This window comes from Syngnathus acus, chromosome 3 (genome assembly GCF_901709675.1).
Source record: "Syngnathus acus chromosome 3, fSynAcu1.2, whole genome shotgun sequence".
NCBI classification, from domain to species: Eukaryota; Metazoa; Chordata; class Actinopteri; order Syngnathiformes; family Syngnathidae; genus Syngnathus; species Syngnathus acus.
Window position 1 is genome coordinate 4556013 of NC_051089.1, and position 25871 is coordinate 4581883.

At 41.6% G+C, this 25871-nt stretch overlaps 1 protein-coding gene across 2 annotated transcripts in view; it reads right to left on the bottom strand.

Annotated features, from left to right (window-relative positions):
* Window positions 1-5589: 5589 nt before the first annotated feature.
* The window catches only part of tox3 (TOX high mobility group box family member 3), a 32603-nt gene continuing 12321 nt past the window's right edge, over window positions 5590-25871 (bottom strand). The window contains exons 2-7 of one of the 2 annotated variants that reach the window (XM_037247839.1): window positions 20308-20373; window positions 14312-14563; window positions 8634-8870; window positions 8308-8538; window positions 8087-8167; window positions 5590-8000 (exon numbers count right to left, since the gene is read on the bottom strand). In XM_037247839.1, coding sequence (XP_037103734.1) covers window positions 7224-8000; window positions 8087-8167; window positions 8308-8538; window positions 8634-8870; window positions 14312-14563; window positions 20308-20373 — 1644 coding nt within the window. In that variant the 3' untranslated portion in view covers window positions 5590-7223. Of the gene's footprint in view, window positions 8001-8086; window positions 8168-8307; window positions 8539-8633; window positions 8898-14311; window positions 14564-20307; window positions 20374-25871 lie in introns of both variants that reach the window. The other variant, XM_037247838.1, reaches the window with a different exon arrangement.

The window sequence follows — 25871 nt, forward strand, 5'->3', positions numbered from 1 at the left end:
ATCATGCTATTATCTACAAGGACAGTACCTTCATGTTCCTCCTGAAGAACATTACGCAGTTGATTGAAATTACAGCTCCTTTCAAGGAGAAAATCTCATCTGAAAGCAAGGGCAAAGTGGTTCCCGTTTGAAGGACCAGAAATAAAAAGGTCTGATGTTGGTGTTTGTGGAGATTTTCTGAAATTTACAATAACCCTTCACAGCTGATAACCAGATTGAAAAGATTGACATTGGGCCAAAGTACCCCCCGCCTGATTCAAGATGGCGGTTCGGGGGTGTTGCTATGTGTGGCTTGTCAAAACGATGGTGATGGATGACGCTGTTTGTGACTGGCAACACCACATTAGCACATAAAAACGTGGGCTGATGAATAGAGCCAACGTCAGCCACCCACCCCAGAAAGAAGATGGACGAATTATTGAACACGCAGTCCGGGAGGGAGGGGGCGGGGCATTGGGGTTCGGTTTAGTCTTCACTGTGATCACCTGAAATGTATTAAACTCAAATGTAATTGCTGTAATCGGTTTGCAATCTTTACGATCAAAGTTTGGGCTGGTTGAATTTTTCGTTAGGGTCATGGGGTACTGTTACTAGAGTGATTTTGGGGCAAGGGTCTGGATACCCCCCACACTGGTTGTCAATAAATATTCACACTGGCATCCACCCAGGTAGACCATATAAATTTGAACCCAGAACTTCAGAACTTTGAGGCGCTTGAGTAATAACAAACAAAAGGTTATATGGACTTCCAGGACAGAAAGGTCACAAGGTGCATGGGACCCCCACACTCCCCTTTGGCTGGCCCCTGTCCCCTGAACAAAGAGAGGACTCAAACAATGGCTCACTCTGAGAGCAGAATGAATATACGAGCCCAGCGCTATAAGCCCCCCCCCCTTGTGCAATTCCCTCATGCTTTTGACAGAAACATACTTGTTCTTCGCAGTGAAGAGCTAATGAAGATGGGCTGGGCAGTAAACTGATAAAAAAATACACACACAAGAATTGGAAGAGCTTTGCCAGACAAATGCTCGCTAATGGAGCATGGCAGGAGTCTGTCTTGCGTCGTCGACTGTACACTATCCAGGTCTCGCATCGCAGCTGTCCACTCTGACGCTCGAAACAAATCGCTCATGTGCGTCTGGAGCTGGCGTCGGTTTGTGATTTGTTGCGCCAACACGCTCACCAACGAATGCGTGACCTGATAAAACTAACTTTTGTGATTCCCGAAGAAACGAAATGCAAATGTTGAGACATGATGTTGCAAGACACAACTCGCAATTTTTCAATATTCAGCTTGAGAATGAAATTTTAGGATGAACGTAAAACACACACTAACCTTCACAGGTGAACTTCATTTGACTTTTGCTAAAGTTTTGAATGTCCAAATATTTCAGCACTTTTTTCACTGTGAGCTGAAGAAGACAAAGATGAAGAAGACAGACAGCTGAACAACAAAATTCTCGACAGGTGTTTGATTTTTTTGTATCAGCGCAAACCAATCTCCAAACCGATTGCGACTCTGGACCGGCAGTGTGACGGTTCGCTCAAACACGGTTTTTGAGAATTTGATCAGGACACAATCTGGCCGATTCTTAGCTCTGTGGACATATTTGGTCAATGTCAGACATAAAAATATCCCAGCGGGCATCAAACCTTCTGAATCATTGCATAATATTTGGGGTGGGGCCTCGATAATCCAAACAATACATTTACATAGCTTTTTAAATGCCAATTTGAAATCATTTCATTCATTTACATCGCCTTTGAAAACAATTGAAACATCATCTTTGCTCACTTGCTCACCCCTTTAAGAATCCCTCCTACAGCGCAACATGAAATGTTTACAGAGCATACAGCGTAAATGAGTCATTATTGCTCATCTCTAACCTTTTCCTCCCCCCACCCACCTTTTGTTTGGCAACAGCTGTTATCATAGATTTCTTCCCCCCCTTCTTCTTCTTCTTCCTTTTTTTCTCGGTCAGCTGCGATTGCCGGGGGGCAAAACAGGAGCAGATGGTGTTTTGCTATGCATGAATGGAGCGTTGGAGGAGTTTGCTTTGAATAGGGGCAACTTTTCAATGGTGTCTCCGCGCCACCTGCCTCTTGTGGCACGACATGGAGGAAAGAGAGAAACTCGGCGGGCATCGTCCATACGTATCGATTATCACGGCGAGTGGTGGCGTAATGGCAAGTACGCCAGGCCTTGATGTAATTGGATGTGACACGGCGAGCTTTTGTGTAATCTATCACCGCTGCCGTGCTTAAGCAATTGAGTTTCCATAGAAACATGTTGGCCAACTTAATGGCTTTTATGATTACCAGTCCAAGTGAGGTGCGTTAAAAAGGAAGGGATGATAAAGTGCGGATGGAATGGCGGTTCTACGCTACATTTGGAATCGATACGACACCAAGAAGATACAGAGCTGGTTTAAAGTCTCGACTACTTTCAGTCACCAAAATTTCAGATGCGTCTGTGAGTGTAGAGGAAAAGGCCCTTGTGCTGCCAGAATGCCCAGCATGCCACAGTTCGGTCTGCCAAATTCCAAAACACGGTCAACTAGACTGGGTTTGTGCAAATGGTGTCCAAAACTGGAATATATCGGCCTCTGTTTTCGTGACTGGCGCAAATCTGGCATGACGAGTGATGTAAATTGGACCGGGTATTGGTAATTTCGCAGTATTTCTTTTTTTTATATCATATTTTTTGTAACTTACTGTAAGTGGATGCGTCAGGTTTATTCTACTGGAACATATCTGCAAAATATAATTTCAATAAGATATAGAGATAGTGCCATTGATACTGCTACAGATATTGATGGCTAATTTTTAATAAATAGGACAGAGATGAGCCTTGGTTTGATAGAACCATGTTGTTTTTTTGCGGTTTCCCAGAGTGATATTTTAAAGTGCAGGAGAAACATGAGCGGCACAGCCGTATATCTTGCCTTTTATTGAGTGCGTTAATGTTGAACTACTCTGTGGAGAGCGAGGCTGTTTGCTCTCATTAACAACAGGATGAAGCATATTAGAGCACTATCAATCACCACACCCGTAATGTTCCCACATTACTCTATTTATTTTTTATTTATCTTATTATTTATTTATTTATTTTCAATGGTTCCAAAACAGGTGAGCCCACATCCTTAGTATCGATCGGCCCAAACATGCATTTGAACAAATAAAAGCCTTAGTCCAATAAATACCTTGCAAATAACAGATACATAGTCTAACAGAACTACGACTGTATTTTCCTATGGTGGCCTCAGCTTCAATGGATGCCGTATCCCATATGAATATATCGTAAAACTAAAATATATGATTTTGATTAAGTGTTGAAAACTGATTAAGAACGTGTAATTTCACATCAAGATGATTTGTGCAACTACTATATTCTACTCATCCCTTCAATAAATGCCTGGTAATTACTAGAGTTGAGTAAATAACCCCCCGGCTGCTTTTTGACAGAATAGGGTCTGTCATTGTAAGTAATACAATCTCAGGATGACCTAATTATGCCCCCCCCCGTCACACTGAGTGCAGAATCAGATGTGCAAGCAAAGGGATTTTGTATTTTAATCATTTATTTGACTCTTTTGTCGCTTTCCCGTCCGCCGCACATAAACAATGCCATCGCCACAAAAGCCCTGCTGACACCGACCATCTGACCACCAGGCCTACGCCCACCCGTCGCCCTGCTTGCTCACCGAGAAACTTCATTGCAACATTGCTAACTCAGCTTTTTTTTCTTTTTTTTTTTTGGACAAGCCAGTTGCCCCTGTGCAAATCACAGCTGAACTCTGTCAGAAATAGTCAAGAAGAGAAGATATCTATATATCTATGTATATTTATATATCTGTATCTATATGTACTATATATATATATATATATGTGCCAACTGGAACGTGGACCACTTGTTTGATGGAAATGCGACATATACTTTAGTACACAAGATTGTCAGTGATGGTGATTTTATTTCTTGTTTGATATTTACTTGGTTGAGTCAAATTATGTGGAGTCAGGCATTGAGAAGGAAGTGCATTTATTCCTCCGCTAAATGAAGTGTTTTGAAATGGAGCCGTAACCTTTTGATTCGGGCGGCTGTGAGATATTTGTCCACACACTGATCGGCTCAGCTCTGAGGGCTTCCAGGAGCAGTGAAGAACTCTTCCATGCATTATTTATGGGGCCTCGGCTGTGAATCCGCTCGGAATAATAATAACAGCCATTTCCCAGAGGCTCATTATTGTGTGTTTTTTAAAAGCTTGCGTTCGGTCGCCATGGACACCGGAGCTCCTCAATCCTCTTTCTCGCTCTCTCGATCCTGCATTGACATTCAACTCACGCGCCCTGGCTCTTTTAATTTTCATCACATCATAAGAGTTTTTTGTGTCTGTGTGCTTGCCTCTTCACTAATCATGGTGAAAGAAATTGGCCTTTTTATTTGAGCCCCCCCCCCCCGACACACACACACTAAAAAGAAAACAAATTAGAAACGTATTGAAATCAGAGTCAATTCACACCGCTGATTTGTAAATTGAAATCCCCTTAGTTTCCTTTGGAAGACATAAAAAGAAAGGGAAAAGGGCCCTTTCTGGCCAGCCTATTGTGAATATAAGATAATTATTGTTTGCCAAGACCCCCGATGCCCCCCCTCCTTCTTCCAAGCCTTGGGGACATGTTGGAAATGAAGCTATTCTGAAGGCAGAATGAAATAGCAGTGGGGGGAGGAGCCTGTGTTATTATTATGATGAAGACAAGTAGCAGTTCCGTGCTGCCCTTGCCTCGAAAAAACCCCACCAAATGACGTCCATAAATGTGACGGAAACTGACAAGAGCATTCACATCATCTGAGTGGTCTATAAATTGCTGAATGGCTTAAGTTCTAATTACATTAAAGAAATGCTAATGGAATATAAATCTAGTAGGGCTCTGAGGTCTGCAGATTCGGGTCAATTAGTGGGGCCCAGAGTTCAAATTTAACTTGGTGAAGCAGCATTTAGCTGTTGTGCTGCAAGCGAATGGATTATGTGGTCAACAGAATTGAATTCAGCGCCAAGTGTAAATAATTTTCCCTATGCTTAAGGTCTTTTATTGTAAATGGGTTTCATTGTTCTGGTTTGCAGTATATAAATAAAGCTACCTTGCCGAAAAATACAGCAAAAACCTGTTTATCGTGGGGATAAACCTTGGGGAGACCCTCTCACATATTTTTTTTTTTTTTTGTACATGTATTTTAACACAAAATGAAAGCAAAATAATATATATATATATTCTTCTCCTTTCAATAGCCAGTATAGGTGGGCGGTTATTCGCCAGGACCCGCCTACCTTGAATTTACGTTTGGTTGCACGCAGTATGCAATTTCACTTTGTTTTATTCAACGTTTAGCGTGACGGAAGCAGAGCGGATTCTACAGTTTATATATATATAAAAACTACATCTTACGCATATTAGTTTTGTGTACATTTAAGAGGCGGGGCATTTGGTACCAAATGTGTTGGTGCTGAAGGTGGGGGAAGAAGTGTAGTAATCTTAGTTTATTGATAGTTCGACCATTTATCACAAACAAAAATGGGTCAAACAGTTTGGCTTCATTCACTTTCATAAGTGTTTATTTCAGTAGCTAACAATAAGATAAAAGGCATAATAACTCCTGAAACAAAAGGGATCCCATCAAATAAATATTTGCGATTGATAGTTTAATTTTGAACACACACAAATATATAATACTTCATACAAAAAAAAATATGGCTACTGTCATATTAGAATGTGATGGAATGTCTCTGGATGCGTCGATGACTCGTCTACTTGTATGGCAAAGCGAAGGTAAAAAGAAAAACTGATTGTTGCTATTGTAACTCATAAAAAAAGTAGAAAAAGAGCAGAAAATGCATTTTGTGATATAGCAATCCACAGGTCATTTCAACAATGTTTTCATTAAAGCCTCACTTATTAAAACTTTACAAGCGATATGAAAAAAATGTACATTAATTTTTGTGGGTTTGTAACTTCAGGGTCGACTGTACAGCTGGCAAAAATACCTCCAATGCCTTTTTATTTTATTTTTTTTAATTATTTTTCAGTTGGCTTTGGCAGTGCAGCAGCAGATTGGCTCTGCTTTATTTGTTTTATTTATTATTATTTTTTAATCTTTCATCACATTAAAAATACATCACATTTGTTTCCCCCCAAAGCGTCCGCCTGGAGAAATGGATTATAAAATATCCCCTTTTCGTTAGAGAAAAATAAAAGACATAATTTAATTGTTAAACAACTGACGGGAAAAGTAATCAAGGAGGATTGGGATTTGAGGGAGTGGGTTCAGGCAGTAGCAACCCCGACACTACAAAAACACATACAGCAGATAACAGCTACACTCGGACAACATGGAGACAGAAAAACGATCTTTCAGGTCTTTAAATGTCCCCCAAACCTGGGACCAGTCCAGCCAAAGTCCTGACTTTGCTTCAGTCCCTCGCGTTTGTCCATTAGTTGTCGCCCCTGCCCTTATAAATAAAGCTTAGCGTTAAATAAAAACAGTGACAGACACATGGCATACCCAATAACAACGGAAAGACACCACAAACGAGTACGGACACCCCCCTACTTACGAACATTAAGCTTCCCATATATTTTGGACACGAATAGTTAAAAGGTTAAAAAATTATATGGTTTTTCCACAAGACTGAATTTTGCGTATTATGTTTTTTCTTACAGAGAAAGTTCTCCATTCCCAACATTGATATATTCTCATAGGTTTCAACGGGACTTACAGATTTTAGCAACTGATGGATTTACCAAGACAAAAATGATCCCCATGAGATTTGACACCACGAAGAAACCCGCTAACAAAACCTTGGATGACACCGACTATGAAGTTGACGGTATTGAAGTCGAGCTATTTGTTATTAAAAGTTGTATTTAACTGATTTGAAACAAATATGGTAAAAAATGAGAAATACGTACCCTTCAATCAGTCTTCTGGAATGTAACTTGTTCGTAAGTTAGGGAGTGTCTGTAAACGGTGTCCTAGCTTGGACGAAACCCCATCAAGCCCTCTCCCCCTTTGGCCTCACATTTCCACGCGAGTGCATATCCGTCTATAACAATGGACACCAGTTCTTCTTGATATAACATTCTAAATTGTGACACTTGTTAAGTGCAACGCTGAAAAGCAACCTGGACTGATGCTTTTATTCTAATGTCCTTGAAGGAATTTTGGTTCAGAAAATGCTGACCTGGGAAAGGACCTGCGTGTGGGCCTGGGAGGGGTGTTGCGGCGGCGGAGGATTCTGCTGCTGGGGGGCTGGCTGAGGACTTCCGAGAGATGCCGAGCCAACAGAATGGGGCGTTCCAGGAGAGTGATGCGGCGGGGAACACTGGGACTGGTGTTGTTGAAGATGTTGGATTTGCTGCTGATGCATTTGTTGCTGCATTTGCATGTGCTGCATTTGCAAGTGCTGCTGCTGCTGTTGTTGTTGTTGTTGTTGTTGTTGGTGGTGGTGTTGTTGTTGGATGTGGTGCTGTTGGAGTTGCTGTTGGAGGTGGTGTTGGAAGTGCTGATGCTGCATCTGCTGCTGAATCTGCTGGTGGTGCATCTGCTGCTGCTGCATCTGGTGGTGCTGGAGGTGCTGCTGCATTTGTTGCTGCATGGTATGCTGCTGCTGCTGCTGCTGCATGGGCGGGCTCATCTGCGACACAACCGAGGAGTGCGCCATGGTCCCGCCGGAGCCCATCTGACCGAGCATTTGCGGCATTGGGGACATGTTCTGGTGGGAAACGGTGACCGAGGTGACGATTTGATTGCCCCCGATTCTCATCTGCAGAGGCTTGGGGGCGATGGCTCGGGGTAGGGCTTGCTGAAGAGCCTGCGAGGCCGAGGGCATGGAGGGGTGCTGATTGAGCGGAGAGGGCAGCACCAAGCCCGGAGAGAGGCTGGTGGAGGCCAAAGTCTGCTGCACAGACCGGATCGTCTGGGCCTCTGCAGATTCTGCCGCAGCCTGGACCCCGCAAAAAAACCCGACGAATCAATCATCCGAGATTTCACGATGCAATTGTTTTTAGGATAAGGAGAGAAATTACTGACCTTGGACACCAGACTAGCGCGGTATGCTGCCAAGGCCTTCAAGTACTCTTTCTTGGCAGCCTCTGTTTTGCTTTTGTACACCTGAAATAACACCACAACAGAGATCAATGAGCGACGAGATTTTTCTTGTAACACGGAAGGCATGGAATGAAGACCGACAAAAGATGTTGCAAGTTGCATACTGCAGGGTCAGTAGAAACTTCATATTCCGTTAGACGTACCTGTTTCTGCTCTTCTCCAAGACCGTCCCACATGGATGCCACAATCTTGGACACTTCGCCAAAGGTGGCGTTGGGGTTCTGACCCTTGATAGCGGCCTGAGTGTCTCTGAAGAACAGGGCATATGCCGACACTGGCTTCTGAGGTTCGTTAGGATCCTTCTTCTTCTTCTTCTTGGGGGTCTTGGGCTTTTTCGTGGGATCGACGGGTGCCGGTCTCTTTTCGCCCACAACCTAAAATAATAGAGGATAGATGTTGCTCAGGGCTGTGGCTTGTAAATATACATATAGATTTAAGCTTTTTCGCAGACATCTGATGACTTCCTCACCCTGTTGCCGTCGTCCTGGTCATCTTCGTTGATGGAGCTGGAAGGAGACGGTGTGGCAGACTTGCTAGCCGGCGGCGATGGCGAAGTGTGGGCGATGTTGCCGCCGCCCATGTTCAGGTTCAGCTGCGCGTTGAGATGCGATTGGTTGATGGTGGTCAGCTGATTCCGTGAGATCATCCCGTTGGGGCCGTTTATGTTGGCGATGGATTTCATCAGCATAGCTGGGTTGGTTGCGTACTGGCGGATATGAGCCGATCCAACGTTCTGTCAGTGACATCAATGGAAAAGGAGGCATTGTTTACACGGTAATGCAGTATTGATTCTCTGTTTTGATGTTAAGTTGCTATGCCTGCAGCTCAAGTGTCTCCGTTCAAGAGGAATGGATGGTGGATTGTTAGATGGTAGTGCCACAATGCGCATGTTATACAAAATGATTGACTTAAAGTAAAATGTTTTTGTATTCAAATTTTTGTTTTTGTGCCACAGCTTCTTCATTACATGTACAAAATGATTAGTCGTTTATACCTGCAACAATATGGTACAATCAATGATCACTGCTAACCATTCTCTACGCGCGGATGTCGTCAACGGCAATCACGGTAATCCAGAATCAGGAATGATCTTTAAGACTGAACAATAAATTCTTGTGATTGAGAAGGCACAATTGATTTTCAGGAGATACTTGAGGAATACTGAGCGTTTGAAAAAAAATCGACTCATGAACTGTTTCTTGGAATTGCATTTAAGAGGGAACATTGAGTTTGCATTTAACAGAACTGAGTCGTATATTATCTTTCAAGTAACAACAAGCTCTTGAAAGATTTTTTTTGATGCTTTAAAATGAAACAACTGGGTCTTGTAACAACAGACTCTTCAAAGAGTCTTTGAGACCGAACTACCGAGCCTTAAAAGAGTCTTTGGGAAGAAACCGCATATTCTTAGAAGTGCCTTATGCAAGGTGCATGTTTACACAGGTTAGCATTGATTGCAACTCGGTAGAAACCAGCAGGCGTCTCTAAGGGTTGCCAGATCAGAGAGCTGACATGGAACAGAGGAGGAGATGTGAGCGCAACACAAGAAGGTGATTTGTTCCTTTTGGCTGAGTCCATCTGGTATTCAGCGACAGAATCTCAATCTCCACCTAAATCAACACATCATAAACCAACGCATGAGGCTCTATTGAACTCGCCCATCTTGCTGAAATATTGTAACAGCTTTTTAAGGATACAACATATTGTTGTCACTTCTCTCTTATCATGAATACAATTTGTGGGGAGCGATGGAAGGTGTCCGTTTACTCGTGGCAGGAAGATGCGGTGAGAAAATCTTTTGTTTTTTCCTAAATAATAAAAAAACATGGACAAGCTTGTGAGCATATTTGCATAGCCACCTCACTTCCAAGTGCTTTTGTCATTACTGAAAACATGACGGGTTGCCGTTTGCGCCATAAAAAGACGCATGCTGAGCTCATTAGTCGCGGCCATCTGTATGGCAACGATGCAGACCGGCCAATGAGCCGTTGCGCCGTTTGTTTGGAATATGCTGATTACCTCAAAATGCTTCTTAAGCATTGAGAATTTTTTTCTGTTAAATGTTAGTGAAACTTTGGCAGTGAAACAACCTTAAACTGGAGATGGCAAACTTTTATGCTCAGGGGTGACCTTGTTTTTTTTTTTTTTTTTTTTTTTTTTTTTTACATGGGCAGATAGTATTTTTGTTTTTATATAATACTTAATTTTACTTTACTTGTCTCTATTATTTTAAGGTAAACATTTTCCATATATTTTTTGTTTTTTGCTAACCTCCCATTTTTTCTTTTTTTTTTACTTTTGAGGCATATAATGAAAAAAGTTCACAATGGTATATGTTTTTGAACAGTGAATGCAGTGTGTCGAATTGGAATCAGCGTGCGACGATAAAGGCTAACGAATCATCTTGCTCACAGTCGCACGCAAATAGATCACGGCCTTGCCGTTTCTCGTTTGCATTTTGATTACGGTATTGTCAGCACTCCTGACGAGATGTTTTGATAGTTGTCGTAAATCGGCAAATAAATCCTTATCTCCGGCTCTCAGCAGCTAAACAAGATACTATGTCTCTAATCAATAGATGTTAATCCACTTTGCAATATCCCTCACATAACCTCTGAGAAAGGAAGAGGAAAATGACTTATTTACTGCATTTCTATTGCAGAATGACAGCAATAAAATGAATGTCATCTTTCGGGGCTCGGATGACACGTGCGATACAATTTCAACAAAGATATCAGAAAAATGAAATAGAAAATCTGAATTGATGAAGAGTTTATGAACAGTGCCCGCATGTGCTAAGCTGTAAGAGCACTGAAAAGAATGTTAACAAGTTCAATTTCCATTCAATCAATGAGCGGAGCTCTTGGAAATGTTCTGTGGCAGCAGAGGGCTAAAAATCATCTATATGGTAATTATGGGTGGATGAATCCCCCAGTAACTTTCGCCAGCATGAAAGGTCAGTCCTATTAAAGATAGTTTATCAGCACTCTGCACATATTCCTTTACTGGGCTTCTAAATGGCGACATCATTTTTATTTTTAAAACACACACACAGAAACACATACGAGTACAAGCACACATGGCCCCTCCCCTATTCCATTTTCAGCAACTGTGCTTAAGCTAAATGAGAAAAATACAATTGTGAGTACTAGTAAAGGGTACAATGCAGGGGCGGGGCTATTTTAGTCCTCTGGGGGCAGACTGCATTTATTTAAAAACATAATATGACGATCAAACATAATGAATTATTATTATGTGAATAAACAAAGACGGGCAAATGGCAGCCCGTCCACATTCTGAGTGTCCCATTTAACACTATTTAGCTTTTTGTTACTAGACCAACAAATTATAAAAAAAACAATAATTACCTCTCTAAGTAAAATATTTTTGGGGCAATCTCAAACATATAAAATTAGCCATAAATACGCAAATCCACACATTACCCAGGCTGTAATATTGGGCACTTGTCATGCTATGTTAGCATCGATGCTAACATTACGAGACCACTTCAGTGCCTAATACTCTTGACAAGTGATCAGGGTAGGATATTACCCCTGCTTCTGACACTAAATTCCAGCTGTCCTGTGACCCTGAACAGGATAATAGAACATGGACGGGTGGAATGACATGACATTGGTAAACAGAGATTGCATTACAAGACATCTACTGTATGTTTTTAATCCAATCATATGAGGACAGACTGAGGCAATTTTCTCTGTGTCCTTGCACATGTCAAGACATGGCGAAAGCACCAGGTGTTCTTTGGAAATAGAAGCCCAGGACCCTCGTTGTACAGTAGAGGAGAGGTGGGAGAAGAAATTGTGAATAAAGCTACGCTGGCAAGCTGTACCCTCCGGTACGATTGGGTTTGAGCACAAACGAGGGGATGGTAACACACTGGGAAACAAAAACTTCGAGAGTTTGGAGCTTGTTAAGAGAGCGGATTAAATAAATGATGACTTGGCATTCAGGCGTTGCATTGCCCCTAACAAGGTGAACAATTTGCAAGATCTACGTGCTGCATGAGCAGTCAGGACTGGGGAATTAGAGAAGCACTTGGCAATGCAATAGAAATTCTTGCAAATCAGAACTGCTGTATTCACAGCCTGGCTTTCAATTTTTTTTTTTTTTTGAAACAGATAAGTCCTTTTTTTCAATGAGTGTAAAAGCGAATATTGTATCTCCAATTTTTTCTGATTTACCTTTCTGTAGAACCTGCACCGATATGAACTAGGAGACCTTGCCTTATGTAGAGATTGACCATACCTGATGTAGCCTTACACAATTGGTAGTATCAGAAGAAAAAAGACAAAAAAAATTTTTTTTGTCTTTTGAGGTAATATCAGTTGTATTTTTTTTATGTGCCAGTGTTCTACATAAACACTGACAAAGACAGAGTCGACTCGACAACTGTCCGCCTCCGGAATAAGAATCAAAAGCCGTTTTCACACTGACACTAAAAACTGGCATCGAGTAGATAAATGGCATATCTTCTGTTACAGCCACTTTGCGTAATTATGGGAGCAAAGTGAGCAGAAAGCAAACAAGTCAAATGAAAAATGTAATATTGTGCTGTTTATTTGTTGGCCCCTGCAGCCATAACAAAGAAGAGAGCTTGTAATCACGTACATAAGCATGTCATTCCTTTATCAGCGTGCTGACAACAATGACAAAACACCCCTCTCAGGCTCTCGTAAATCACTGTCTGCAAACTGAGACCGGCACTTATCTTGTTTCAAAAGTTTCCTCTTGGAGATAACAAAAAAAGAAAGAATCAGGTGAAAGGAGTGACGATATTCATTGTGCCAAAGCTTTTGGGGAATCAATTCCATTTCAGGAGAAAATGACCATCTTTTTTTTTTTTCCCGTGGCAGAATGTGCGATGGCCGATAACGAGCGGCAACCTACTTTCTCAGCTTTGAAATAAGAGTCCAATCAGACACATGAGCCATGCAAATGGTCTTAAAGGAGGAATAAATGCCAGGGAATCAAAATCTAATCCTCTAGCAAGTCGTGAGAACGGTCCGGAATGTAATTGTGTCAAGGTTCCTCCAGATGTACCGAGCTTAACTGACCGTGAAATGAAAATTCTTTAGGCACAAGCCTTTTGGGGCCCTCACTTACTGTACGGGATGTTTTAAAAAAGCGGCAATTATCTTGTGGGCCCTGGAGCACGGAGGCAGGGAAACGGAGCTGTTAAGAGTTTATAGCCCGTCTCCCCTTATGGAATGTAAATAAATGCAATGGAACCAGGAAAAAATATGACTCAAAAGTTAAACAATACTTCAAACCGTCAAATGGTTGAGGACTTCAGAATTTCTGGCGTTGTGTCCCGTATTTTTCGAACAATAAGGCGCACTTTAAATCCTTATACTATTTGATCAAAAAACAACAATGCACAACCCAGTGTGCCTTATATATAGAAATTTCCAAAATAGACCTGTTCCTTGAGACTCTTATAATCAAGTGCACCTGGTGGTCTGAAAAAATACGGTAGATTGGCTTTTTAGTGATATCACCACCGACGTTTATCAGTGATGATAACAACGAAACATAATAACCGAAGAATTAAATATGGATCTTATTGTGACGTATATGTTCAATAGATGTTTGATGCAACAAAAAAATACGATTTACATTTCTCGTGAAAACACCTCGGAGGTTTATCAGTGATAAAAACAAGGAAAAGTGTGGCTTTGTATCTACTCAGAACGACACCTCAATGTCGTCATTATCTGGGCCAATCATGCTTTTGTCCTTTCGCTAAATGAATCTGTCGTTTTCTTCCTAATAGACAAGCAGTCATCCAGTTGACATTTCCATTTTTCCTCCTCAGTGCTTCTACCCACCGTGGCATTTAAGAACACCTTTTTCCAACCTCAGACAACAATCTCACAGGCCTGCCAGCTACCCCGCAATTGACCATTTCATGTCAGGGATGAGACAACACCATTTTAGCGCACCTCGAACAATGTGAGTTTCGCCTTCTACAGCTTACAGAACAATGTTTTGGGATTAGCGTGTTGCTATGGTGGCCATTTTGTTGGAACGGTACAACAACTTGATGAAGACTTTTTTTAGTTGATGCAACATTATCATTGTCCCGTTTTTGTCGATCCAAAGAAGTAGAAGGGCAGTCAAACTCACCACCGGTTGGCCATTGCTGATTGTCAGTCCTTCCTGGTCCATCATGTTGCGTGAGATTGTGATGGAAGGCAGATCCAAGCTCTGAGGGGGGAACTGAGGGATGAGTGAGCCCCTGTGCTGGACCGGAGGCTCCGGCATGGTGGGGAAAGGCGATTCGCCATCAGACAGGCCGAGGCCGGACTCCATTTCCGGTGGAGGTGTGATAGGGGGAATCTCAAACTCCTCGTCCCCTAGACTTGGTGTGTGAAAGGTCTGCAAGGAAAGAGAAAGCATTGGTTGATCTGACTGACGTTGAGTTTTTGGAGTGAGGTTATACGCAACTCAGTCTTCTAAGTGCAGTAAAATATTGTATTTGCTGAAGGCATTAAAAAATAAAAATCAAGCGACGATCACGTAAGAGTGAGATGTGTGATAAAGGCAGTTAATCTTAAAGCAGTTAATCTTAAGGATGCAAAACATTGGGGTGAAATGCAGGGAAAACGAGATGGCTTTAAAAAACATTTTCAAGATGATTACACTTGGCCAGGAGTATTTCTTTTTTTGTTCCCCTTGCCTGCACCCTTAAATCTGCTCATCAAACAGCCTAATCCTTCTGCCTTTGGAATTAAAGCTTTCCGACACGCTTAATTTGCTTACTCGCCTTCTTGGAGATGGGAATGTTCACACACTTAGGTCTTGTTTTTATGTGTAATGTTGCGTTAAGCCACTCTGCGGAAATGGGGGATATTCATAAGCTCACAATGACCACAGCAAAACCAAAAGACGGTGTCAAAGGTAATGATAGGTAATTTCGCAAAACCAGAATTGCTTGAAAAGCTTAAAAATCATCTTATTATGTTATTATATCTGCAAAACAATGGAACATATCCAAAACCAATTGGGATCACTTTTACAGGACTATTCTACTTAAAAGCATCCTTGACATGACGATAATTGGCTTCGATAATTGGCTTGAAAGCCAAAATAAGGCCTTTACTTCAACCAGGAAGGTCTCTTTTCAAACACGGTTTAATTTTTAAAGATTCAAGGTGACGTGCTCACACCATACAACACCATGACAACCTTGCATCCAAACCCAGAGGGCACAGATCAGTGAGAAGATACCAATTCTATGGTCAACAAGGTGGGAGAGAATATCTATATGACAAAGAAAACTGTCAGTACACCAGCATCAAATTTTGATAGTCACATTTTTTATTCATATTCCTGAGGAGACAATTCTACAGAAACACAAACTTTTGTACCATTCTGAGGGATCCTGGTAAGTTCTTCGACAATTGCTTGGACGTTGCTTGGACAATTGTACTGCATTTCCTGGCTGCAACCTATTGACTCATTCCAAACTAGTTAGCTGGGTGCAGAAGTTAAGCTCGGGAGTTCGGATCCATCCAAATAATAAATGCCTATGAATGTGATTTTTTTTTTTAAGCTAATACATTTTCTTTCACACACTGATGATTTCAATATTACCATCATGACTTGACATCCATTAGCTGCTGAGGGCATCGAAAGACGCACTAATAACCAATAACCATCCAGGGCAGAAACCATTAATACTATTTTCATTTCGAAAACAGAACCAGTTCACCTTCAGTTCACAGTGAGCTAAAGTCCAATTTGTCAAAATGCCAGCCTCTGGTTGCCTGAGTGCTGAATAGATTACAAGAACTTCCAGTGAGAGCTGTTCGCAACAAGCTCTCCGCTATCATAAGCTTCCGTCCACTCAAGTCCCAGCGATGCCAGCATGTCAATGAAAAAATATAAATGTGTCCAAAAGTTAATACACTAAACTGCCACAAGTCAAGCAGGGGCAAAGCTCCAGATACTCCATCTTTGCCGCGTCCATTCATCTTTTCTGACTTCTTCGAGTGAGCCGGGGCAAGCTGTATGCTGGTGTGGAGACCTTGTGGTCTGTTCTGAGAGGACCTTGTACAAGGGTTTTTCTTTAGTTTATGACACTCCCGACATAGTGTCTCGAGGTTACAAAAGACGTCCAATCAATAGCTAGGTTTATATTTGTGGCCCAATAGGCTTGCTTTGCAGAACAGGATATTAGAGCCCAACAAAATAGAAGGTTGGCCATAGTGAGGCATTTTTGAAGGGGGATCAGAATTGTCTTCATCAGTTGTTTAATTTTTAATGAACAACAAGGAAGTTGATGGCATGCAGTGATGGAAACAGGCAGCAGTATTACTGCCGGGTCCATCTCCTCTGTATGTTAATGATGATGCAAATTAACATATGCACCGGAGGCCGTCGGTGCGGTCAGATCTCATTTGGAACACAGAGGGTTGAAATATGTCTCCTGTCCATGAGGAAAGACCCTCTCTGGGGAGGGTAGAGGTGTCAGATCCTGCTGGCCGTAGCAGGGTGTCACGGTGTTGCTAACACAGCCGCGAGTCATTTGCAATAAAGCCAAGATAATTTCACAACAGGAGCAGCTTAAAGGACGGCTGTGATCGAAGATTACGAAACGCACAGTCTATTTTCTTTTCATTGCCTGTTTGTGAATGCATTCAAACGGTTGAAAAAGTGCCAAAAGAACTGCTGGCACGGGATGGCAGTACATGTTCATGTTAACGAGTGGGCAACGTTGGCTGCCATTATGGGTGATTAGCCTAGCATTAGCACTCGCGGACGTGAAGAAATTATATTCAGAAATATAGTTCATAAAATAAGACCAGATGAACATCCCAAAAAAATAAAATAAAATAAAAATAAATAAGAAATCTTCATTTCCAGGTATTTACATCTGGATTTAAATAAACAAGTACATTTAGTTGTAAATCATTTGCTTGTTTGTATTGGGTGTTAGTCCATTTGGTTTCCTATTTAGCAGGTAAACTGCATCCTCTCTAGGGTTTAAGTCTGAGGATTGGCTTGTTCAATGTCCTAAAATTGTTGATTTCTTCTCTCATATTCATATGTTTTAATCCAAATGTTTTTTTTGGGGGGGCGACAGCAAAAATAAAGCAATTGGCTCTACTGTTAAAAAAAGGAGAATATTACATCTCGGGTTAGCACACTGTTTTGTTTGTTGAATGATTTATTCCCTGTTTTGACCTTGTACAGTATCAGCTTTCGAATTTGTGAACTATTTCCTTGACACCTCACTGACCCTACCCTTTGATTGGTCCATATATAATGCACAAAAGCAAAAAGATTACAACACTGCTTACAGAAACAAATATAAAAACAAACAAGGTTGAATTGTTATCAGTGGATTTTCTCCTGCATGGCTTTGTTGTTGGGATTTTTTATTTTTTTTTTTTATCAGAGTGCCATCAGGCTGCTCTTTCAGGGAGAGAGAACAAAAAGCTTTTCAGGCAGTACTCCCAGCCCTTCAATAAATGTACTAATGTGATTCACAGATGCAATAACCAAGACATGTTGAAGGCAGCAGCATGTAATTACTGAATGTAGCCGGCCTGCGAATCAATGGCAGGCAGGATTAAGGATCCAGTTTCAAATCAGCAGACAGCCAGAGTGCAACTGCTCAAATGACAACATCAGCCACTGTAAGCCCTAATCAACATTATTTCAAATTTGTAGTCCATTTCTACATATTTATAGTTCATTAGATGTCTCTAATGTGATTGACTAAGTAAAGTGATACATGGACGTGGAAGACAATCTTACCGGATTGCAGTCAACGTTTTTGCCAGTAAGGATGTATGCTTTAGGAGGCACAACCAGGTCATCTTATCTCATCCTCTAAGTGCATCAGGTAAATGATACACCGGCCATCAAAACGCCACGCCAAATAAATGCAACACAAGTACGCAATCACGCTGGGATGGAAAACATGATTGCCTGTACCTCCAATAATCACCTCCCATTTTCCATCAGGAAAAAAAAGCCTTATCATTCACACACAGACCTGAAAGAATTAACCTGTTTGATCGATGTTGTTAACCAAAACAGCAGCATTTAATGTCCCTGAGTCGGAATTGATTGGGTTGCGCCGTATGAAAAGGCACTTTTATTATAAACTGAACATCTTCCACTCATTCCTTATAAATTTAGTGGAGGAGGAGCACACGTGCTGATCACACACTAAATTTCTTTCTATCTTTGTTGCTTAATTGCGGCAATTTTTGGGGGCGTTTTATTGTGCCTTTGCTCCCTTCTCTTTAAAACTTAAAAGCTGTGAACAAAATACAAAAAAAAAACCTCCACTTCCAATCGACTTAATTTGTAACACCTAGGCAACAAATTAGTGTAAATAAATACCCTTGTCCAATATTTGAGGAAATACTACATCTCAAATGAATTCCTACTTTGACATGTACATTGAATTGATGAGTGGCTTGAAGAATCCCGACAATGAAGCCTTCATGCTTCTTATCCTCTATCTCTTTCTCTGTGTCCTCCTTAGCGAGAAGCAGTACCATCTGTGCCCAAACACTGGAAACAGTTGTTCCTTTTGATAAAGTGCAAATGAGTTTGGCTGTTTTTTTCTTTCGTTCTATAACTCAAGGAGTATCCACGATTTACCAAACTCCCCCCTTCCCACCTCCTTTTCCCGAAGTGGATGATTATGCGATCACGGCTAGTAACTCTCCTCTTATGGTACAGATAAAACCTGTCAATTTTTTCGATTATATGCCTTTGAGGTCTATATAGCGTAAATATGGGGGGGGGGGGGGGGGAGCTAGAAGCTGAATTTCTGTTTCTATCAGCAGGGAGAACTGCAGAACTTCTTTTAACTTTGTCTTTGAGAAGCAAAGCAGGCATTGTCATTATTTCCAGTATATCAGAGCATCTCTAACCGAGTGCAGTCACATCGCATCAACGTCCCCTTCTTGGACGTCAGCAGCAGACAACGCAAGATGTCAGCACTAAGCTACCTGTGTTGTCTCTGGGTCTCTCTCTGGGCTGAAACGTTTCAGGTCATAAAAATAACAGAGCAGAATGGAGTAAGAGGAATTCATCCATATGAAAAGTAGAGAGGGCTTCATGGTGTATTGGGCTTATTGGAATTGATGCTTAGAAGTGGTGAATTATGTGACACAAAGAAATGAAAAAGAGCTCTATTATTCATGGAATGGGGCCAATGAAAAGAATGAACTGAATGGAAATTATGCTGAAGGATTACCAAGGAAGGGAAGCTATGTTCCCCCTTCTTGTTTAAACAACACGTTTTTTTTCAGTTTTATAGACACTTCAGCATGCAACCAAAAGGATATTAGTTTCCAAATAAAGTCAAAATATGATCAGGACAAATCTGAAAGTCACAGAGAAAAATAGAGATTGAAGTACCATCAAATCTCTTGAGAGTTTGGCTCATTGAGCATCTGGAGGATGAACTCCAAAGGTCGGTTATGCTTTTACTTTTGCGCATAGTGCATTTTTTAAAGACCACCACAATAAGCCCAAGGAAAAAAAGGGGGAAAATCTGAAGATGACTAAATATTTAACTTTATTTTTGTTCCTCTGAGCGAACTTCATTTTGAATATCAATGAATTGGACTGAATTTGAAACAACTAAGATTGTATCCCTATTGCAAAAAGGAAGGGGCTCAGATTTAATCCCTGATGCCGTCCCACCTCCACCTATCACACCTAACTGCTGTCCTACTGCACTCATACATGTTCTGGACTATTCCAAAACACTTTCCTGCTGCCCCAGACCTCTTCATGCAGTATCACAAGGGCTCTTTGGGTATCCTGTAATGAGCTTTTGGTAGCTCTAACAAGGCAAATAATCATTCTGTGGTGGTCTTCCGAGACAAGAAACCACAATTAAGCTCACAAATACTTATTTTCTGATTCTTGCCTCCATTTCTGTTTTCTGTCATTTTATAGTGTGGCTCATCAACTTGAATCCTATACAGTCCTCACAACTCTTCTCATTGCCCTTGTTCTTAAAATGGGCCCGAGTACACTATTCCTGCATTGTCTCGAGACTATACACAGATATACGATACTATCTCCTCAAAATGAAATGGTCTAACAATGTATTCGAGTTATTGCTCAAAGTCATGTATACTCACATCACTAGCAGTCAGCAGGGCGCCGTTCGCTTCTGACATATTCATGTAGTTGTTGTTGTTCTGGAACTGAAAGGGGAAAAAGAAACGACAAAAACACCATCAACTTGCTGCTCTGTTCATTGTGGACAGCTATCACTCACTGGCCAACGTTTACACAGCGGCCTTAAAACTTAATTTTTTTTTAAAGTTATTTTTACCGCTTGCACGAGGCCGCGCCGCTACTTTGGCCCCCGATGAGCGTGTCGCTCGGAGAGGCCCTGGTTGATTCAAAGTGGAAAGTAATGAGACGCTTCTCTGTCTATTCAGCGGCTTCGGGGAAGACAATTAAGTGTGTTTGCATGACAAAGACAAGTATCAAGATGCACTAGCGGCTTATTAACTTCACACAACCTGTGGGCGAGTAGTGATACCACAAGAGGTTTTGGGGGGGGGGGGGGGGGGGTTGACACGGGGTAATCAGAGCGAGTTAATGTGAGTTTTGGCAGTCTCCCACAAGCCATGCACTCCCTTCAATAGTTGGCGGAAAGTCAGAATAGTTTTTATCGCTAACCAATTAACAAACCTAATATTAGTTGGTAAAGATCTCATTATTTGTAATGGACAACCATAGGACTTCCTGTATTAAAGTCATGAAGGCTGTAAATGCCACATGCAAGTTTCAGCTACTAAAATGGACACTTTGCAAAGAAATGTTTTCACAACCTCTGAAACCCCCTTCCTGACCCGTGCATCTCCTGCTGGAAAAGTGGCAGCCACTTCCTTTCTTTAGGGACACAAGCGTGGTGAAAGGTCGGAACAATAGGACGTAGAATGAAGAATTATGGGCTAGCAGCTGGGTCAGGCAGCACAATGAAGCTCTGTGTGGAGTGGGCTCGACCCACGCAAGACTCGGTTTGGCTTGGGGGATGGTATAGTAAGAATCGCGGGGTCTTCGTTAAACTTCTTACGTTTTATCATTCTTTTTGTGTGTGTGTGGAAAAAAGTCACCAGGAACTCCAGTTGATGAGAAAAAGAAGAAATAAAACATCTTATCTTTGCCAGGGCCAAACAATAGTGAAACAAATTAAGATCAGAGCCAATGCATGAAGTGCATTCATATATTTCCCAGCCTTTTGTGTCCATTTTATTTCTCCACCATCTCCTTTTCTTCCGAGTGGTTAGTATGCGAATGTAATTACCGAAAGGACTTGGGCTAATCAACTAGGAATGGTATCCATTAATTAGTCTGCGCCCTGGAGGGAGAGAGAGAGAGTGAGCGGAGGGTGGCGTGGGGGAGCCATGTTAACAGTGTTCCGCATCAACGAGAAGAGGTTGTCAGAGCAGGTGGTTCGTAGCCTCTGGTGCCATCACACCTAACGATGTCCTGCTGAACCTGTGTTCAACCAGGAGTGTCGCACGTAAGATGAGACCTCGCTTAGCAAATTGGTAATTAACCCAAAAGATGGAAAGTGTTGCTCTGTTACTTCCACAGAGTCTCAGAGATGTCAACGATACACATTTGAGGAGCATATTTATGCAACATTGACAAGGAATGGAGGGACCAATTTGTCCTTACAATTTTCCATGTTCTGAGATCATAAGATCTTTTCAAACAGTCTGTAGAGAGCAAAATGACTCTCCTCCGAGAACTGTAGATGCAAACTCCATGCACATTCTGAGGTGACATCCCAAACATCACACATGAGCAGCTAATGAGGATGACAACTTCATGAGCACGCAAGAGTTTATACATCAGTAAGCCACGTGTCCTAAACACAAACGTCAACAGACGGTTGAGTTGCGCAGCGAAAGCGCGGACATTGATCGGGATCGTCAAAGTGATAATTAGCTGTGTGACATCCCCGTGGAGCTCTGTGTTTTTATTGGTTTTTAAAGGGGCTCTTTAAGTGTGTTTACTAATCTCCTCAATGAACATCTTGAGAAAACATCCCCTGCCACCTGTATCAATCTTTGCCGCTAAAAGCTGTTTCGTGTCTTCGAGCCGAGGGGGGCCCAAAGGCCTCGGTGGAGATCGGGCGTGTCATTCCCGATTCTTTTTTTTTTCCAAAGAGGAGGAGGTCCTTACTGTTCTTGGAGTCCAATGCCAGATGAAATTAAGTGTGATTGGAGGGGCTGCGCAGCTGACGGTAAAATGGGTCAGCGCAGACAATGTAGGCTCTGTAATTAAAAATGATGAGACGGATGAATGTGCGTCTCTATGTATGTAGAATGGAACGCATTATGAAGCTCAAGTGCTGTTTTTTTTTATATATATGTATACACGTATATTTATATATATATGTGTATACGTATATATTATATGGGCTGAATAAAAAAATATATATAATAATAATAATATATATATATATATATATATATATATATATATATAAATAAAATAAATATATATGTGTGTGTGTGTGTGAATGGGCCGAGTAACTGACTGCGATTGTGACAGGAAACAGAATGATAGCCAAACAGGAAACAACCTGAGGCTTGTGCAATTGCCAGACCCAAACAGAGGGCCAACTGGTAGTGTTGAGAGCTTAAATAACTTGTCTGGGTCGTCTTCCACAATAAAAAATGACAAGAAGAAGATCTTCCAAAAACATAGAAGATTCGAGTTAGCCTAGCTTCTATTTCTTGTTCAACAACTACCTTGTTCTTTGTAGTTCCTGTGAGTGAAACGCAGAGGAAAGTCAATTTATTTCACATTGCCACTCCTAAAACGCATTCAGCTGAAATGTCAAGAGGCAACAACGATTTGTGCATTCAATAAAAATGCATTACAGTTTTAATGGAAAAACGGTGGCTTATGGCACATGCGCTTGATGAAATGTAGCGGCATAAAGAGAAAGCCACACAGTGTTTATATTCCTCTTCTTCAATAAGAGAGGAGATATTAAGGGCTACAGACAGATGCTGAGCTCAATTTGAATGGACACCACTGTCTATTTAAACCCAGCATGAATACAAGTATATTTTCTTTTGTCTGTCTCAATTGAGAGATGTTTTCGCACCTATTCTTTAAATCCCAGTGCAGGGATATTTGTGTGAAAGAACCAATGTCCGCTGGGAAATAAGGCATTTTGCAGCTATTATCCTGCACAAAATTATTTCGACCTTGAGGGTGAACACAATATTGCATCCATATGACCCCCACCTCACCCTCAATCTGATGGAGTAACCACACATCAGCAAACATGAGCGTTGAACGCTAAACTCCGTAGCTGAGGACCATCAATGTCTGCATGCGTTGGCATCATCTGAATATTAAATATTGCCTTGTCGACAATGGAGGTCTGTGAACACATGGCAGGGCTTCTTACCAGTTTTTTCATTAGCTTTAGCAGTTTTCCAAGGGTACAATCAAGCAGTCATAACAGTTTAGCTAATCGAAAAGGACTAAACTAATTCAACCCCCTTATTTCCATCATTACATAAACTGCTGACAAGCGATTTTACAGTCAAGCCAAGACCTCCGGAACATGACACTTATGCTAATATGTTCTGCAGTACAACACACACACTCCGTTATTTCTTTCAATTTCCTTTAGAGCTCGGCCAACAATGTCACTGACTCGCATTTAGAAAAACTCTGAAACGCTACTTTTATTTTTTTAACGAGCCAAAGTAAGAACAAACTAGGAGTATATATTACTGTTGTGCAAGTTTATACTAGCCTTTTCCAAATTTACTGTGCTCACTTTTTTAAAAAGTTTAATACTAAGGGTGGAGCATTTCACATTTCGTGCAACATTACAAAAGAGACAAACAGCTTCATGATTTGCAAACTAATTTAAAGTTAAATACAAAAAATGCCAACTGCGAGACGCAAATTCTCAAACTCCCAAACATGCAAAAAAATCTATTAATGATTAGGTGAATTTGTGAATAGCCAACCACCAATAAATGGGGTTCACTCATAATCTAATAAGAGAAAGAAGGGAGAACTATTATTTGGAAGATGCTAATGTGATATCCCGTTATTTACATCGCCAATGTAGCGATCTCAATCCCGCCAACAAACTGCCGGATTTAACTGATACAACCCGCTTGATGGAACCGTGGATTTCAGAACATTTTCCAAATAAAACAGCAAGCCATTTAAAAAAAAGTATCCTGGCGGGATACACCACCAGATCTCCAAAATCTGTGCTCATCTATAAACTCATTCAGCATAAACAGTGGGCAGCTGCTACTGTAACCCTCACAGGGCTCGTTCACGCCCAGCAGGCTAGCAAATACGATGCTGAGCTGACATATATGGATGTATCCCGTCATATGTGCGGAGGGCTACGTTTTGGAAAAGCAAGACTACAGAACAGCATGTCCACACAGTGGGCTGCTGCTGAATCAATAGTTAATTCAGTTTAAAGCTAAAATCATTCCTCCCCCGGCCCAGCACTGTCTTCCACTATTAGGACGGACAGTCCTCAAGAAAGGGCAGCGCCGAGGGGAAGTTTGTTTCGAGTATCGCTGAATGTCATCTCAGTGGTTGGGCTTGGAGTCGGAACGGTTCAGTTCAGTTCTGGCCTCACTGATTATCTCGGCGAGCGAGCGTCAACGCAGCCTAGAGGCGCAGTTTAAACTCCCGCTGTAAATCTACTTGGAGTCTAGGTGTCAATGAAATCCACTCCTTCGACACATCAAAGTCAAGATGGAGATTCCCGTGCCTTTATTCTTCTTTAAGATCAACTAACAGTTGAAGGCATGGTATTGTTTTATTCCTTAAGGATGAATTTATATTCAGTCGACAAACGCCAAGGTTTTGGGGAACTTTAAAGGCAAGTTAAATTCCCAATGGCTTGACCTAACAAGGTTCCACTGGCATGGCTGACTAATTAACTCGCATCATTTGTTTTTTGCTTAAGCCCAGTATGTCAACACCGCGGTAGTGCAGGTCAACATCCAACCTCGCTTTTGTTCCGTGTTGCTTCCCGTCCTTGAGATGAGACCGTCGTCCTACAAGAAAGCAACCAGCTAAATGGGGCGCCATCTTTGATCTTGCGGGGTGAGCGGCCATTGGCTGACGGCCACAAAAGAAGCTTAGGAGATGAAGAGGGCCTCAGAAATATGGTGTAGTCTTGTCACAATGGCTGGTGCTAGCGCATGAAGACTGAAGCTGGAGTGGCGGTGTCATGAGAGGCCTGATGGTGGGCTCTTGTTGTCTCAGCTTGAGCCCCCACGTCGTCTTCACACTGTTTGTTCCTAGAGGCTTTGAACAAACTCCAAGATGCTCTCAATGTATTTGGGACTAAGCTCATTTTGCTGCGTTTGAGTGGAGCTCACGACCAAACACGGGACAACTAATTAGTCGGGATGTCACAATTTTCACGACACGGCCTTGATATCATTGTTGTCTTGTGTCAGTATAAAAAAGACAGCTTTAGCCATGTAGCATCGTAGCGCTGTGGCTAGCAAATATCCGTGTATAATTGTATAATCATATTTTGTAGTGGTACTAATGGTGACTGGTTTTATTTCTACTGCTTGACTGAGCAGCAAGTTACGGAATCAGAAAAACGTCCAATTACTGAAGCAACACACTCAAACATGGGTCTCGCCCTGCAGTGCTATTATTG